At 44.2% G+C, this 18,135-nt stretch overlaps 1 protein-coding gene across 1 annotated transcript in view; it reads right to left on the reverse strand.

Annotated features, from left to right (window-relative positions):
• LOC119967928 (triadin-like) overlaps window positions 1–18,135 on the reverse strand; it is a 233,906-nt gene that overhangs the window by 192,015 nt on the left and 23,756 nt on the right. The window contains exon 4 of the mRNA XM_038801024.1: window positions 806–856. Within this exon, the coding sequence (XP_038656952.1) occupies window positions 806–856 (51 nt within the window). The remainder of the gene's footprint in view (window positions 1–805; window positions 857–18,135) is intronic.

Consider the following 18,135-nt stretch of genomic DNA (forward strand, 5'->3'; position numbering starts at 1 on the left):
TGATTCCTCGCTGGCCGTAGCATTAAGAATCTGGTTTGTAGCAGCCTCAGTTCGGCACTTCTACACCATTGGAACTTGCTCTTCCACAATTTCAGAGCTCCGGCTTTGGATCAGATCTATATCTTCAAAATGGAACACAGGCCCAGGAGAGGGAAGTGGCGAAAGGGAGTGTCGGGTAGTTGGAGGTTCTACAGAGTATAGAACGGGGAGGGGTGGGGTAGTGGTGGCTACAGCCCTTGAGGTTGGGGGGGGTGGGGGGGGTGGGGGGGGGGGGGAGTCTGAAACACAGAGTGTTGAGGAGGGGGAAGATCTGCAGTGACTAGAAGGATCAGGAAGCGTGAAGTTCAGGAAGTCGGATCCACGGAGAGCAAGAAAAAAGTTATACTTCTCTTTTATATTTTTAAGCCTATTTTATTTTAAAAGTTATCTCATTTACCAATGTGAGAGTTTAGCAATGTAAATGATTTCAACTTGGAGGATATAACATTTTTATCTATGTTTCTTTCTGATGAGGAGGCTTTCTACAGAACCTAACTAGAGCTTTCATATTGATTCTGAAGGGAGCCAATGTTTCACTTAAAATAGTTGCACTTAAAGTTGTGATTTTCAGGACAAAACTACAACAACAGCTTTATTTGAGGACTTACTGTAAATGACAGTACCCGACCACCCGACCTCTGTTTTAAAAATGTATTATCCTCAATTCTCACATGAATTATGAACAGATGCCTTAATTGCTCTCAAAATATTAAATAATAATGTTGAAGTTATACACATTTTTATTTCAATATGTGTTCTTTCTTACCTTTCATTGTAGCTGCTGGAGCTGATTTAGATTTTTTCAGCTTTTCTTGTTCTATAGACAAAAGAGAATATATATCAGTAATTATGTAATGAATATATTATTCATGTGCAACCTCCAGGAATAACCATTCTTAATTAAAATCCAGTACAAAATGCAAGAACTCAGAAATAATTCTGTCATAATATCAGCACCAATATTTAATTGATTTTAGGCCTCGTCTGTGAAACCAAATAAAATATTTATTTGGCCATTTCTAGTCCATTGGGAGGCTATTACAAGCTAACTTCCTGGAACAAGAAAAAGAAATCTAACAGAAACATTTGCAGGAATTCTACCAGATTCGCTACCACGGTAAGGCTGCATCAGACTATTGCAATTAATTTTTTTGTTAGGCAAATCCTGAAAGGTGCGTAGATAAAATTTCTTTTTTTAAAAAAGATTGGAAATTTATGAGAAGTCACGTGGTTTATCTTTACTAAAGTGACAGAAGTTTTTACCTTGGATAATATTTCTGGACTTTATATAGTGAAAAATCTATAAGGGGCTGAATTCTCCATTCTCCTAGCTGTGTGTTTGCCGGCAACAGGAGGCAGCACGTCATTCGCACTGCCGACAGGACCAGAGAATTCTGTTGCCAGCGAACGACTGGAGAACTCGGGCCAAGGTGTTTACTTGTGTGATCTGACTGTGTGGATATTTCTTTTTGTGGGGGTGAGATGTTTCAGAAGGCTATTTTCACTGTGTAACTTTGTTCTTATGTGCTTAAGTTTTTTTCTTCTTCTTGTTCATAAATCCTTTAAGTTTTTGAATCCCCAAAGTGCTATTGTAATTCTGTGTTTCTAGGATCAGTAGTTTTATTCCCTTGCTTTCAGAATTCAAAAAAAGAGATATGATCAATAAGTCAATTTTCCCTCTGGGATTTGACGTGCTCAGCAAATAACATCTGCTGTGATGGTAATAGGACACTGAACTTTGGCAAGAAAGCCCAATTTTGGGTGAACCTCACAGACTTTCTGCTCAGGAGCAGAGATTGTTCCCTGCGCCCACCATGAATTTTTAAACTCAATTTTATTTCAGTTATATTAAATTCCCCATGGATTCACACATGATTCACTTCCCTGGGAAGAGTACTACTTATCTAATTCATTCAGAGCTGATGTTTTTTTAAATTCATTTCCAGGATGTGGGCACCACTGATTAGGCCAGCATTTATTGCTCATTCCTAGTTGGTGGTGGTGAGTTGTCTTCTTGAACCAACGCAGTCCTTGAGGTGTAGGGTCACCCACTATGCTGTTAGGGAGGGAGTTCCAGGATTTTCCCTCAGTGACAGTGAAGGAACGGCGTTATATTTCGGAGTCAGAGTGGTGAGTGCACTGGAGGGGAGCGTCCAGATGGTGGGGTTCTCAGGTATCTGCTGCTCTTGCCCTTCTAGCTGGCAGTGGTCGTGGGTTTGGAAGGTGCTGTCGAAGGAACCTTGGTGAGATACTGCAGTGCGCCTTGTCGATGGTACACATGGCTGCTACTGTTCATCAATGGTGGAGGGTTTGAATGTTTGTGGAAGCAGGAGCAATCAAGCGGGCTGCTTTGTCCTGGATGGTTGAGCTTCTTGAGTGTCATGGGAGCTGCACTCATCCACGTAAGTGGAGAGTATCCCATTACACTCCTGACTTGTGCCGTGTGGACGATGGACAGACTTTCAGGGGTCAGAAAGTGAATTAATTGCCATAGGACTCCTAGCCTTTGCCCTGCCCTGGTAGCTCCAGTATTAATATTGCTAGTCCAGTTCAGTTTCTGATCAATTGTAACCCCCAGGATGTTGAGTTTGGGGGATTCAGCGACGATAATGCCATGAATATCAAGGGGCAATGGTTAGATCCTCTCTTGAAGGAGATGGCCATTGCCTAGCAAAAGTGTGGCATGAATGTACCTTGCCAATTGTCAGCCGAAGCCTGGATATGTCCAGGTCTTGCTGCATTTGGACATGGACTGCTTTGTTATCTAAGGAGTCGCGAATGGTGCTGAACATTGTGTAGTTATCCGAAAACAACCCGCTTCTGACTTTATGATAGAACTTTTATAGGCCTCACAATTTCTCTGATAGTTGCCTCCCTTTCCTGGCACTAGAAAATATCAATGCCTTTGTGTACTACATTGATAAAGCAGCTGAAGATGGTTGAGCCTCAGATACCAGCCTGAGACACTCCAGCAGTTATCTCCTGGAGCTGAGATGATTGACCTCCAACCACTACAACCATCTTTCTTTGTGCCAGTGGAGAGCTTTCCTCATGATTCCCACTGACTTCAGTTGACACCTCATTTTTCTATTTTTTTATTCCACTATCCACTTGTTTCTACTCCTATTGCTTCCGTCATCGATTCCACACTTTATAGATTCAATACCATTCTTTAACAATCCAAGAATTGATTTCCTGTTCATTTTCACCTGTGCCAGTTGATAACAAGCATTAACACTGATATGTGAACATTGATTAGAACAACCAGACTGTGATTTGTTGCTGTAATAGTGAAACATCACTCACTCCTACGGATGAAGGGTCACAGCCTTAAAATGTTAACTCTGTTTTCCTCCGCACAGATGCTGGCATTGCTGAGTATTTCCAGAACTTTGTTTTTATTTCAGACTTCCAGCATACACATCATTTACTTTTATAGGCCTCACAAATTCTCTGATAGTTGCCTCCCCTTCCTAGCACAAGACAATATCAGTGCCTTGATGTACTACATTTTACAGTTTTGCGAACAAATAGAATTTACAGTGCAGAAAGAGGCCATTCAGCCCATCGAGTCTGCACCGGCTCCTGGAAAGAGCACCCTACCCCCTACCCAAGGTCAACACCTCCACCCTATCCCCATAACCCAGTAACCCCACCCAACACTAAGGGCAATTTTGGACACTAGGGGCAATTTATCATGGCCAATCCACCTAACCTGCACATCTTTGGACTGTGGGAGGAAACCGGAGCACCCGGAGGAAACCCACGCACACACGGGGAGGATGTGCAGACTCCGCACAGACAGTGACCCAAGCCGGAATCGAACCTGGGACCCTGGCGCTGTGAAGCGATTGTGCTATCCACAATGCTACCGTGCTGCCCTTATGGGTCAATGGATGAAGTTTCTTCTGAATTTCTGTAATAGGTGTGGTACAGGTGTAATAGGCATGCTCTCAGTTCTGAAACTGAAATGTATAATTATTCAGAGTGGAAGAAGGTGGGAAGTGATATTCCACAAGGATCAGTGCTGGGACTTCTGTTGTTTATAATTTACATTGACAATTTGGGCTTGGAATGCAAAGTGTTTTTTTCTAAATTTGCAGATGACACCCAATGGTAGGGGATAGTTAATATTAAGGAGGACCATAATAAATTACAGGAGGACATTAATGAGCTTGCAGGAAGGAAAAATAATTGCCAAATGAAATTCAACACAGATTAATGTGAAGCAGTACATCATGTCGGAAGAACAGGGAGGGCACTTATTATTTGGAACGTTCAAGTGGGAAAGAGAAACAAAGGGATTTAAAAGTATAAGTACAACAATTACAAAAGTTGTGATAGGTTAACAAAGCCATAAAAAAGCAAACCCAGCAGCATGTATTTCTGGAGGGATATAATTGAAATGTTGGGAAGTAATGCTAACCCTGTATAGAACCTTAGTTAGACCACACTTAGAATACTACATATCTGTCTGGTCACCATATTATAAAAATTATATTGAGGTACTGAAGAGGTTTCAGAGACAATTTACAAGGCTGATGCCAGAAATTCTTGGGTTTCCTCATCAGGAATGGGTTGGCAGGTTGGGCCGCTTCCCTCTTGGAAAAAGGCTGAGGACGTTGGTGAGGCCCCACCTGGAGTATTGTGTTCAATATTGGTTGCCTTGCAATAGGAAATATGTTATTAAACTGTAGAGAGTGCAGAAAATATATAATAATAATTTTTATTAGTGTCACAAGCAAGCTTACATTAACACTGCAATGAGGTTACTGTGAAAATCCCCCAGTCGCCACACTCCGGCGCCTGTTCAGGTACACTAAGGGAGAATTCAGAATGTCCAATTCACCTAACAAGTACATCTTTCAGGACTTGTGGGAAGAAACTGGAGCACCCGGAGGAAACCCACGCAGACACGGGGAGAACGTGCAGACTCCACACAGACAGTGACTCAAGCCGGGAATCAAACCCGGGTCACTGGTGCTGTGCAACAGTGCTAACCACTGTCAAGGATGTTGCCAGGACTCAAGGGACTGAGTTATAGGGAGAGGTTGGACAGGCTAGGGCTTTTTTCTTTGGAGCATAGGAGACTGTGGGGTGATCTTATAGAGGTGCATCTGATCATGGGAGGCATGGATAGGGTGAATGCACTCAGTCTCTTTCCCAGGGTTGGGGAATCGAGAACTAGAAGGCATAGGTTTAAGTTAAGAGGGGAAAGAATTAATGGGAACCTGAGGAGCAACTAATTTTACACAGATGTTTGTGCATGTGTGGAATGAGCTGCCAGAGGAAGTGTTTGAGGCTGGGACATTGACAACATTCATGTGCACTTGGAGAGATACATGCATAGGAAAGATTTAGAGGGTTTCGGGCCAATGGGGATAGCTTAGATGGGCTTTCTGGTTGGCATGAACCAGTTTGGGCAAAAGGGCCTGTCTCCATGCCGTAGATTCTATGATTCTATGATTACATCATAAAGGTCTTTAAAATAATGAAACTTTTTGGAAGAGTGGATACCGAGAGAATATTTAATCCTGTGGAGCAGAGCATAACTAGAAGCTATTAATATAAGATAAGTCACCAAGAAATCCAATAAGGAATTCAAAAGAAACTTCTTCATCCAAAGAGTGGTAAGATTTTGGAACTTGATATCAAGAGTTGAAGCAAATGGTATAGATGCAGTTTGGTATTACAGAACTTGAGTATTGCTGAAAAAATAGACATGCCAAAGTTTTTCATCTGACTCTCATCAGGACACTTCACAGGAATACCTATTTGAGAGATGTTGGAACCAACAATTCTACGGACACGTGCTTGTAGGATTAGAATAGCGGTTTTAATATACTCACAACAGAGCCAGCCTATTAGCCATTGAACTTTCGGTGAACTGGCTGGCTGACCATGTGGCACTGATCTTTATACAGCAGATTCCGGGGGGAGGAGTCCTGGGCAGAGCCAAGGGAGAAGCCCTGTACAACTCGAGCATTCCCAGAGCTACTCCCCCTGGAGGACAGGTAGTGCAACTGCACTTACAATATAGACACATGTATATACAGATTATAATCCGGTGTGAATCACATTCACCACAGAAAACAACAATTTAGAGAATGCTGATTTGTTGGCACATAAACTCTGATTTGTAGAGGTTTTGCCATTGAGAATGCACCAGTTGATGGTGACTGACAGATAAATGTCAAGCGTTATTTACAGCAGGAAACCTAACCTTGATTGATAAAGGAATTGCTCTGGGACATGATTCAGCAAATGACTCACTTCTTCTGTTTAACTGAAACAGGTACAATGTGTATACAAGTTGTTTCTGTCTGTAAAGAACAGGGCCCTATGTATTAATATATGTAGCTTCCAGTAGACACAAATGTGTCGCACTGCAAGCCCAACTGAAAATCTTAAATTGACGTCAGTGTAATTCTTAACACACTGAGATTTATTTAACAAATGTTGTCCAATCGTGGAATCACATCTACTGTTGGACTTTGTTTTGAGTTCTGCAAGTATGAGTTGGTTGGCTACGGTCCATACCTTGCCCACTGTAAACCACAGCTCGGAAATGTTCATAAGTTTGCATGATGTACAGCATGAAATGATCTGATCAGGATGGCCATTATCCCACAGGATGCCTATTTCAGCATCAACCTTGCATGGTGCACATGACTTGGGGCCCATTTGCAAGATTGTCAGAGAGACTAATCCTATAGTGGTGGAACTATAAAAATCCAAATGCGCATATTGACCAGTGACCACAGGCTTGTGGTAGACATGGTAGTGATCCATCTGACAAATCTCCCAAACAGTACATTAAGGAAGGGAGTTCATTTGACCACATCATTTCAAATGTGAATTTGAGTGCAGGATGGAACTCATTAAGACATGCAAGTTAACTATCCCATGCAGCTGCGGATTTAAATACAACAAACGTATCACCCACATATTAGAAATATGCAAGGGGTTTGAGGTTAGGTGTCATTCCATCAGACACGTTCCTCGTGGAACCAAAAAAATATGTTTTGAAGAGCTGGGTCTAGAGGGGATCCCATGGTAACACCATCTCTTTGGGCATACAGGGTATCAGTAAAGCTGAACTCAACTGTTCATAAGTTCAATTAATATTGATTCACGCAATGGTGGTGAATTCAGATCACAATGATATCGTGCTGCAGTGCAAAGATCCAAGTCTTCTTTCGGTGGAACATTGGTGAATAGGCTAGCAATGTCAAATGGATGCAACATTCCTACCCTAGCTACAGATGAAGCTAGTTGTTTCACGCTGCTATAATGCATAGCAGCACGAGTGATATTCGCTACTAACATGAATCATTCACAGTGTATGTGGAAAACTTGCTCATGCAGCATAATTTGTCCTTTTCCCCTTGTGCTGGTTCTGTTGCAAGTATCTGGATGAGTGCAAGACCAAAGGTTTTGTTGGATCTCTTTTTTCAGCAATACTCAAGTATAGATGTATTTAAGGGGAAAATGGACAAACATATGATAGAGAAGGGTTATGATGGTTAGTTTGGATGAGAAAAGATGGGAGGAGACTTGAGTGGAGTATAAACACTGGCATCGACTGGTTGGGCTGAATGGCTTGTTTCGGTGCTTTATATTCAATGTAATCCTATGTAAAATTCAAGTTAAATGAAAGTGATGGTTGTAACCCAAATGCTTGTTAAGGGTGCCAAGGGATACAGAGCAAAAGCAAGTTAATTGGAGTTGAGGTACAAATCAGCATGATCTAATTAAAGGGTGGTAGGACTCAAGGGGCTGAGTCACTTAATCGCCTTCCTGTGTTCCTAAGATGACTGTAACAGCAGCTGTTACAATAAACAAACAGAAATTTCCTTTATTCTTAAGCAGACTGAAAGAGAATTAAAAATTCAAACACTTTTAAAACATGCAGCTGATTAAAACTGAAGTGCCGATGGAGGGGGGGGGGGGGGGGGGTAAACTAAATGGAAGAGCAAGAAAAATATTTCTCCGCTGATTCTATCATTTCATCTGCAATTTATTTTGGTTTTAAGCAGTTTTTCTTTCATTAAAATAGGTGATCTGCATGGCTGCAGAGAGCCAGCCTTTATTGAGTGTCATATTCCTTTAAATCTTAAGGGATTCACCAGGATAGATCAATTGATAATCCCATTCTGGTTCCCCTGAATTCATCATTTTTGATTAAGTGATGGTGCACAATTCAGGACAATACTCTTCAGGTTCTTTAATCACTCAGCTCTATTGAAACACACATTTCTCCTCTGAACAGGACTGGAGATAAACTGTGAGAACAGCATATTTATTTATCTTATGTTTAAAGAGTATCATTAATAACATTACCATTCAGTACACACTAATTTTTTTTTAAATTTAGAGTACCCAATTCATTTTTTCCAATTAAGGGGCAATTTGGACTGGCCAATTCACCTACCTTGCACATCTTTGGGTTGTGGGGGCGAAACCCACATGAACACGGGGAGAATGTGCAAACTTCACACTGATGTGCAAACTCCACACGGACAGTGATCAGTACACACTAATGAGTTTTAAATTAACTACTACACAAATCTGTTCTGCCAGACATGATATCAGATTGTATTCTGCGATATAAGGATGTCTCGGAATACAATTTGGTATTTATCATGATGACGTTAAATTAAGGCAGCACTGTGATTCTTATTAATCCTTTGGTAATATGCTCAAATTCAAAGAAAACAAAAATATCTGTTTTGAGTTATACTTGGTATTACAGGAATGGAAGAACCAATGTTACCCAGATGGTATTTTACTGAAGGTAATAAAGTGGCAAAATAGATAAGTTTTATAGTTCTATTTGGATGAGCTAAATGTCTCATAAAGAAAACATTGAGTGTGATAGTAGAGCACACACTATCCTTTCACTTCTGGGACATAGGCAACTGGACAGGATAAAATTGCCTCTATCCCTCTCAGCTGCACTGGTCATTCATGTCATGAATTTAGGCAGATTCAATTAATTCTTAATGGGTGAAGATTTATGGTGCAAAACTGCCTCTAATTCAATAGCCATTGATGCTAGCTGGAAAGATCATGCAAAGAAACATTAACCACAGCTACAGCCTGACAGTGATGAGGTGTTCCACTGAAATTCCTGATGTGTGTTTCTGTATTGCAAAGCTCAGGTTGAGAGTATTTAAAACAGAACGTATTAGCTCTAGGAATGCTTGATAAAGATGCTGATTAACAAAATGTGAAATTGTTAGATTCCCAGTATTAACATTCTTCAACTTGACGAGCACAACATTATATGGTCAAGTTTTTTACTTTGACCAATCATCACACCTGGTCTTGTAAGATGTGACTTTTTCTCCTTTAGCTCTGCTTGACAATAGTGAAAAGGGGTTATTGTTTGATAACTTGGAATTATTTCAGTGTGTATGTACATGATAATTTATTAAAATAATTATATTTTGTTCAATATCTCTCTACAGACCTTATATCATAATAACCCACAAGAAACTTATTAAAAATTATACATTAGGATTCAGTTAAATGTAGCATCATATGAGCTGTCTGCAACTGCGAAGACATGCAGGCGCTATTTAATATTGATATAAATAATAAAACTGGCATACACACACAGGTAAAGTAAGATAAAGTAAAGTTGCCATAGTCCCAGATGACCATGGGCTGTTTTCCTCTTTGAGGGGGGGAGCTGACTGGTGGTGATTTAACCTGAGGATCACCACACCTCAAGTGAGGAGAAAGGTTGAGAATGCATGCCTTCATGAATAAGCTCACAAAACAAAATGAGCAAATACCATGTCTTATGGATAAATAGGTAATTTTGGATGGTTTTGTGAAATTTCAATTTGATACTAAATCGGCAACTCTTTACTGTTCACACATAACCCTAGAACAGGACAGGATGAGTATAGCAAAACTAATTTTACACATAGCTTCAGCATCCAGCAGAAAGAGGACACTTTTAACCAATACTTCGAAGTTAGATTTAAGCAGGGAACAATTCGGTAACATTATCCACCCTTTCTCTTTTTTTCAATTTCTTCAAATATACCGCAATCTGACCTCAATTTCCATATTTAATGCAGATACACTGATTAAAAAATTAAGCTTGCTGTTTTCCATGATATATCTAAATGGTTTAGGGAAAAGCATGATATTGAAATAATTAAAGCTGGGAAGGCTGAAAACAGCTATTTTCAATTTTACAGATAAGCCAAATAACCTCTAAATTTAAATGAAGTAAAACTGTGGCCATTTAATCACATGCGCACTGCTGAAAAGATGTAGCCTAAGCTCAACTACAATGTCAATTAGAAAAAGAATTGTGACTGTCAGTTCCTGCTCGTACAAAGCTAAGCCCTCATTTATGAGTAATCACCAGCTTTTCTTTCCTTTTCTGTTAGTGCCTGTGGCCACTTTTACAAATAATTCCTGAATGTGGCAGAAGATCGCATTTAATGACATCAGAAAGCAGCTGATTCGGAGAAAAAAAGATTTGATAAGACAGATGGCGAATGGATAAAAGTGATTTTATTTCACGAGACGAGCTCGTTGACTTTTACAGCTGTATCATTCTTAGTATCAGTCTATTCGTGCTCTGGGGTGGAAGTTGGTGCTTTTCAAAAAGCGGATTATCTGGCATGTGATGACAGAACTGGAATTTTATAAAATTCATGGTTCATGGAGAAGCTCAATAGAGAAAACTAGGCCACAGTCTTGAAGAAGGGTTCAGTTGTTGTCTACAATACTGGAAAAAAGATCGGATCCATTTAAACAATTGTGTTCAGAGCTTTCTACTGAAAGACAGATGCACATCAGTGCAGTTCTTCCCTGGAACCACACTTATATCTGATATACAGATTAGAGTTTAGCAGCATGGTGATTTGAGAGGCTGTACTATCATTTTTATCCGATGGGATTAGTGTGTTTATCAATCACTTTGAGATAGGTCAGTTTGGTCAACATAATACAATATTTGAGTGAGAGATGGCCAGAAACCATTCTACGGTGTTGTTAATTTTTTTAATGAATAATAACTTCTGTATTCATAATATATTCTCATTTAACATAAGGCCAACCAATATAATTCACGATTAGTGTTAAGATTATATCTAATTATACAGCTCAATATAAAAAAGGTTGTGAGTGGGAAGAGAAATATAGGGAATGTGGTACCCTATGTTCAACATAGATACAGCAATTCAGCTATGAAAGATAAGTATATAATGCCATTGCCTGAATTGATACAAAATGCATAAAATATATACTATTTACACAAAGGCAATATGTTAGCTTTTCAATCAAGAAAACTGTTTGTATAAATATTATTCGCTAATATCCTAAAGGGATATAATGAGAAGTAAATTGAGAGAGGTGGATACCTGTATACAGTCTATACAGACAATATCCACATAGGTTGGACAACGCCAACCCCCCCACATCCCTACCCCGCTCCAAGAACACCCTCCTCACCCTCGGGGTCTTCTGCACCCACACAAACCCCATAACACTCCTATTGACCCGCCTGAAGAAAGCCTTAGGAATCATGATAGGGAAGCACTGGAAGAGGAACAAAACCTCGGGAGGACCGTCATTTTGGCAGGCTGGACCTTGCCCGCCAGGGAGAGTGGCAGCACATCCCACCTCCTAAACGCCTCCTCCATCTGCTCCACCAGCTTCGTAAAGTTGAGTCTGTGCAGGGCCCCCAGCTCCTGGCTACCTGGACCCTCAGGTACCTGAAACACCTCTCCGCCCTTTTCAGCGGGAGCTCCCCAATCCCTCTCTCCTGGTCCCCCGGATGTACAACGAACAGCTCACTCTTCCCCACATTGAGCTTATACCCGGAGAAGTCCCCGAACTCCCCAAGAATCCTCATCACCTCCGGCATCCCCCCACCGGTACAACAATAGATCATCCGCGTATAACGACAGTCGATCATTATGACATTCAGAAGCCTCTGTACGTTAACAATCAACTGCCTCCCCTTCACAAAACCCGTTTGATCCTCGTGTATGACCTGCGGCACGCCGTCCTCTATGCTCCTGGCCAATATCTTTGCCAGCAGTTTCGCATTCACATTCAGGAGCGAAATCGGTCTATATGACCCGCACTGAAGGGGATCCTTATCCCGCTTCAGGATCAGTGAGATCAGCGCCCTAGACATCGCCGGTGGCAAAGCCGCCCCCTCCCTTGCCTCATTAAAGGTCCTCACTAGCAGCAGGCCCATCAGGTCTGAAAACATATTATAGAATTCAACCGGGAACCCATCGGCCTTCCCTGTCTGCATGCTCCCCATCGAGTTAACCAGCTCCTCCAAATCAACCCCCCCACCTGCTTCTCCTCCACTCTCGGAATCCTTAGCTTGCCCAGAAAGCGATCCATCCCTCCCTCCTCCACTGGGGGCACTGACCGGAATAGTTCCTCATAAAATGTCCTAAACACCCCGTTGATGCCCTCGCTCTTCGTACCAGACTCCCTCCTCCATCCCTAACTCCCCCTATCTCCCTAGCCGCCTCCCGCTTCCGGAGCTGGTGCGCCAGCATCCGACTCGCCTTTCCCCCATATTCGTATACAGCCCCCTGCACCCTCCTCCACTGCACCTCCGCCTTCCTGGTGGTCAATAGATCAAACTCCGCTTGGAGGCTACGGCGCTTCCTCAGCAGCCCTTCCTCCGGGACCTCTGCGTACCTCCTGTCCACCCTCACCATCTCTTCCACCAGCCTCTCCCTCTCTCTCTTCTCCCCCCTCTCCCCCCAACCACCGGCTTCAGGGCCTCCCAGACCACCCTCACCTGCACCTCCCCGTTATCGTTAATTTCTAGGTACCCTTCTATACACCACCGGACCCACCCGCACACCTCCTCGTCCGACAGCAGCCCCACCTCTAACCGCCACATCAGCTGTTAGTCCCTCCCCTCCCCCAACTCAAGGTCCACCCAATGCGGAGCGTGGTCTGAAATGGCTATCGCCGAGTAGGGTTAGGTACGTTTTGGCGCAACCATTTGGGCGCAGCCGTTGTGGCGCGGCCGTTTTGGCGCCAGCCGTTTTGGCGCCAGCCGTTTTGGCCATAATAACATTTCTTTATTTGTAAATTAGCCTCAGTTGATTTGGCTGCTGGTGCGGGTCCGCTGTCACAAGTGTTTCGTTCTATCACCATCTTTTTATATATTTTTTAACTAAACCAACGTGCATACCCATATGATGGCTGAGGAAGTATCAACGAAACGTGGTAAAGAAAAATTTGTTCATAACGGATTCCTTTATGTCTTTGACAAAACAAGCAAAGGTGACAGCGAAGTGAAATTTTGGCGTTGTGAGTGAAAAGACCGGTGCAAAGCACGGCTCCATACTAAAGCTGCAAACGTGGTGAGGCAGCTGAACAGCCATTCGCATGATGCTTCTGCTGCACAAGTAGAGGTTGCACTCGTGAAAACTAAAATAAAAAAGAGAGCACAGGAAACCCTTGAGGCACCAACTGTAGTTGTTAATGAATGTTTGACAGACATATCCCAAGCTAGTCTACCAGCCATTCCTAATATATCTGCTTTGAGGAGAATGATAAGCAGAAAGCGTAATTATGTATTGAACGCCCCCACCAATCCAAGTGATTTACAACAATTGATTGTGCCAGAATGCTACAGGATATATGTCCCTCAACCAGGAGTGGAAGAAAATGTTTTACTTTGTGATAGCGGACCAGGTCACGACCGGATATTAATCTTCGGAAGACAGTTTTAACTAAACTAAATGAACTAATTTAAGGTTTTTAACTAAATGAACTAATTTAAGGTTTTTAATTTACAATAAAGTCAGTTTAAAAACTTTTTAAAGCTCATCTTTTAATTTACATTTTTAAGTTTGCTTTTAAGTCCTTCCTTCGAATGATACTGAATCTTGCAACAATTTACTTGCAACAATTTACTAGCCACAAAAACGAAAAAAATTTCTGTCGTCTGCGCCCAAACGGCCGCGCCAAATTGGCTGCGCCCAATTGTCCCATGGCGCCCAAACGCCGCGCCAAAACGGCCGTGCCAAAACGGCCGCGCCCAATTGTCACATACCGCGCCGAGTATTCCCCACCTTCCACCCTCTAAGTCAAAGCCCTGCTCAAAACAAAAAAGTCAATTTGGGAGTAAGCCTTGTGAACATGGGAGAAGAACTAGAATTCCCTATCCCCCGGCCTCATGAATCTCCAAGGATCTACCCCTCTCAATCTCATCTGGTCCATGAACCCCCTCAGCACTTTGGCCGCCGCCGGCCTCCTACCCGTCCTTGACCTAGAGCGGTCGAGTGCTGGGTCCAGCACTGTGTTAAAATCCCCTCCCATTATTAAACCCCCTATCTCAAGGTCAGGAATCCGTCCCAACATACGCCGCATGAAACCCGCATCGTCCCAGTTCAGGGCGTACATATTGACCAGCACCACCCGCTCCCCCTGGAGCTTACCGCTTATCATCACATATCTGCCACAGCTACCCGCCACCACACTCGACGCCACAAACAACATTCTCTTCCCCACCAAAATTGCCGCCCCCCGGTTCTTCGCATCTAAACCCGAATGGAACACTTGCCCAACCCACCCCTTTCTCAACTTTCCCTGATCTGCCACCCTAAGGTGCGACTCCTGGAGCATGGCCACATCCACCCTCAGCCCCTTCAGATGCGCAACCAACCGGGCCCGCTTGACCGGTCCATTCAGACCCCTTACATTCCAGATGACCAGCCGAATCGGGGGGCTATTCGCCACACCCCCCCCCCCCCCCGGCCGATCAGCCATAGCTCTTTCTAGGCCAGCCACGTACCTGCGTCTCCCGCACGGCCCGTTCCCCACAGTGGCAAATCCTCATCCCGACCCCTCCTATAAGACTCAGTTCCCCTTCGGCTCTTCCAGCAGCAACCCGGTACCCTGCCCCCCACTCCCCTCCCTCCAAGCTCAGGCCCCCCTAGCTGCGTTGCTCCTCTCATTGTACTCCCATAAGTCAGCTGACTCCTGCTGACCCCGGGCCGCTCCCGCCGCCCCAACGATCCCCCCCAGTGTAACACTGCTCCTCTCCTCCCTGCCCACCAACAGGCACAGTCCCCTCCCGTTCCGGCCCCAGCGCGGGAAAAAACCCGCGTACCCAACTTTAGCCCCGCCCCTCAGCCCATAGTGCGGGAAAAAAGCCCACACCACCCACTCGGCTGGCCCCGCCCCCTCTGGCGCAGCTCCCTTTCCAGGCCCAAACTCCCCAGTCCCGACCCAGGCCACCCTACCCTCCCGCGAGGCACCGTCCACCCTCATCGACCTTCAACCCCTCCCAACCCAACACCCCCCACTTTCCCCGAGCCCGTCTGACGGGCCTACAAAATATCCCACAAACTCCCCAAGAAACAAAGGAACAAGGAAGAAAAAATCCAAAACACTTAATAACAATCCCTGACCACCCCCCAACCCTCAGACTAAGTCCAGCCTTTCAGCCTGAACAAAGGCCCAGGCCTCCTCCAGGGAGTCAAAGTAATAATGACGGTCTTTTTCGGTGACCCAAAGGCGCAACGGCTGTAATATGCCAAACTTCACCCGTTTCCTCTGCAGCACTGCTTTCGACCGGTTATAACCGGCCCTTTTCCTCGCCACCTCCGCGGTCCAGTCCTGGTAGATATGGACCTCCGCATTCTCCCACCTGCTGCTCCGCTCCTTCTTCGCCCACTTGAGCACACATTCTCGATCGACGAACCGGTGAAACCGCACCAGTACCGCCCTTGGCGGCTCGCTGGGCTTGGGCCTCCACACCAGCACTTGTGGGCCCCCTCCAGCTCCCATCAGCAAGTTCAGCATGGTGACCACATAGGCCCCCAGGTCCAATCCCTCCAGCCCCTCCGGGAAGCCCAGGATGCGCAGATTCTTCCGGCGCGAGCGGTTCTCCATTTCCTCGAGCCTCGCCTGCCATTTCTTGTGGAGCGCCTCATGCCCTTCCACCTTCACTGCCAGGCCTAGGATTTCATCCTCGTTCTCCGAGGCCTTTTGCCGGATCTCGCGGATCTCCCCCCCCTGGGCCGTCTGGGTCGCCAGGAGCTTGTCAAATGAGGCCTTCAGCTCAGCCTTAAGCTCTCTAAAGCAGCGGTGGAGCAGTTCCTGCTGCTCCTGCACCCACTGCGTCCACGCTGCTGGTTCCCCGCCTGCCGCCATCTTGTTCTTCCTTCCTTGCACCTTTCTCTGGTCCAGTGTCGACTTTATTATCGCCACACTCCTGGTCCAGTCCATCCACCAGCAGGGAAGTGTTGCTGTTGCCTTCCCACACCAGGAAAAGTCCGTCAAGCGCCGTTATGGGCCTTAAAAAGAGCCCAAAGGTCCGATGATAGCGGGAGCCGCCGAACATGCGGCTTAGCTCCGCATCGCTGCAACCGGAAGTCGCAATCATCTCTCTCCATTTAAATAACACACTTATTTCTTATTCTTCCTGTCAAAGTGGACAATTTCACATTTTCCCACATGGTATTTCATCTGACAATTCTTTGCCCACTCACTTAATTTATCTAAATCCCTCTGTACAGCCTCTTGATAACTTATTTTCTTATCTATTTCTGTCATTAATAAATTTAGCTGCCATAACCTTCACCTCTTTCATCCAAGTCACTGATATAGATTGTCAATAGTTAAGGCTCCAACAATAATCCCTGTGGCTCACATCTAGTATCAGCTTGCCAACACAAAAATGAACTATTTATTCCTACTCTATGCTTCCCATGAGTGAACGAATCCCCCACTCAACGCTAATTTGTTACCCCCTATAAAATGAACTAATTGTGGGCGGGATCACTTTTGAGCAAATCTGCATTTCAGAGCGGGACAGCTTGTCTCGCTGTAATATGCAGTTCCCTGAGGCACCCGAGCTGTTGGGATCTACTTCGGGCGAGCGCCATTCAGTATTAGTCTCTACAACAGGGACCAGACAGATTGGCACTCATGGGGGTCTCCCAGGGGATCGGAGGCCCCAGGTGCATGCCCTTTGGGCACTTCCCATCCGGGCACTTCCAGCCTGACACCCTGTCAATGCTACTTGGGTGCTTTCTTGGCATTTCCAAGATGCCCAGATGGCGCTGCCAATTGTCATGGGTACTGCCAGGGTACCAGGTTGGCACTGCTAGGGTGCCACGCTGGCATTTTTTGTGCGGTGGTAGTCAGATTGGAGGTGCCCTGTGGGGGAGGGAGCAGGGGGCAGGGCAGGGGGCAGGGCGGTGGAGATGCAGGGCATTCTTTGCTGATTCCTAAAATCTGTCTGATCTTCTGATTTACATTAATCTTCACATTATTGTACGCTTTTTCTTTCAATTCTGATAGTATTTTTAATTTTGTTAGTTAGCCACGGATGGCACATTCTTCTCCTAGAATCTTTCTTTCTCAATGGCATATATATTGACAATCATAAAAGCATAGAATCTCTATAGTGCAGAAGGAAGCAATTTGGCCCATCAAGCCTGCACTAGCCCTCTGAAAGAGCACCTTACCTCGGCCAATAGCCCGCTTTATTCCCGTAATCCCACTTAATCTTTGGACACTAATTTAGCATATCCAACTGTGGAAGGGAAGTTAATGAGTTACCAATTTAGAAGCATGCTGGGAATATTGACTGTATTTTAACACTGCTTTTGAGTGAAAAGAAGTAGGTCAAGTAATGTAAACTAAATACTGCTTAGTATTTTGTGCTAAGCCTGATTATGATAATAAATTGTTCTTCCGAAGGACAACAAAATGCGTACTCGAATTGTTTTATAAATCAAGGGTAAAACATTCATATTTCCTCTTGCGTATGTTCCCAAGCTTTATCTCTTCAAAGTTATTTCACACTATAAATAAAATGGTTTTCCACTGCATAACTCAGAGAGCAGTGCACTAGCTTTTGCAACTGGAACACTCTCTCTCCACAAATATATCTGTGTCAATAAATTTCCTTAAATTGAACCTCGAGGAATTTGTCTTTATTATGATTTCCACGACACCAACCCACCCAACCTGATATATTTGGACTGTGGGAGGAAATTGGAACACCCGGAGGAAACCTACACCAACACGCGGAGAATATGCAAACTTCACACAATCACGAGGTCGGAA

Source organism: Scyliorhinus canicula, chromosome 6 (genome assembly GCF_902713615.1).
Source record: "Scyliorhinus canicula chromosome 6, sScyCan1.1, whole genome shotgun sequence".
NCBI lineage: Eukaryota > Metazoa > Chordata > Chondrichthyes > Carcharhiniformes > Scyliorhinidae > Scyliorhinus > Scyliorhinus canicula.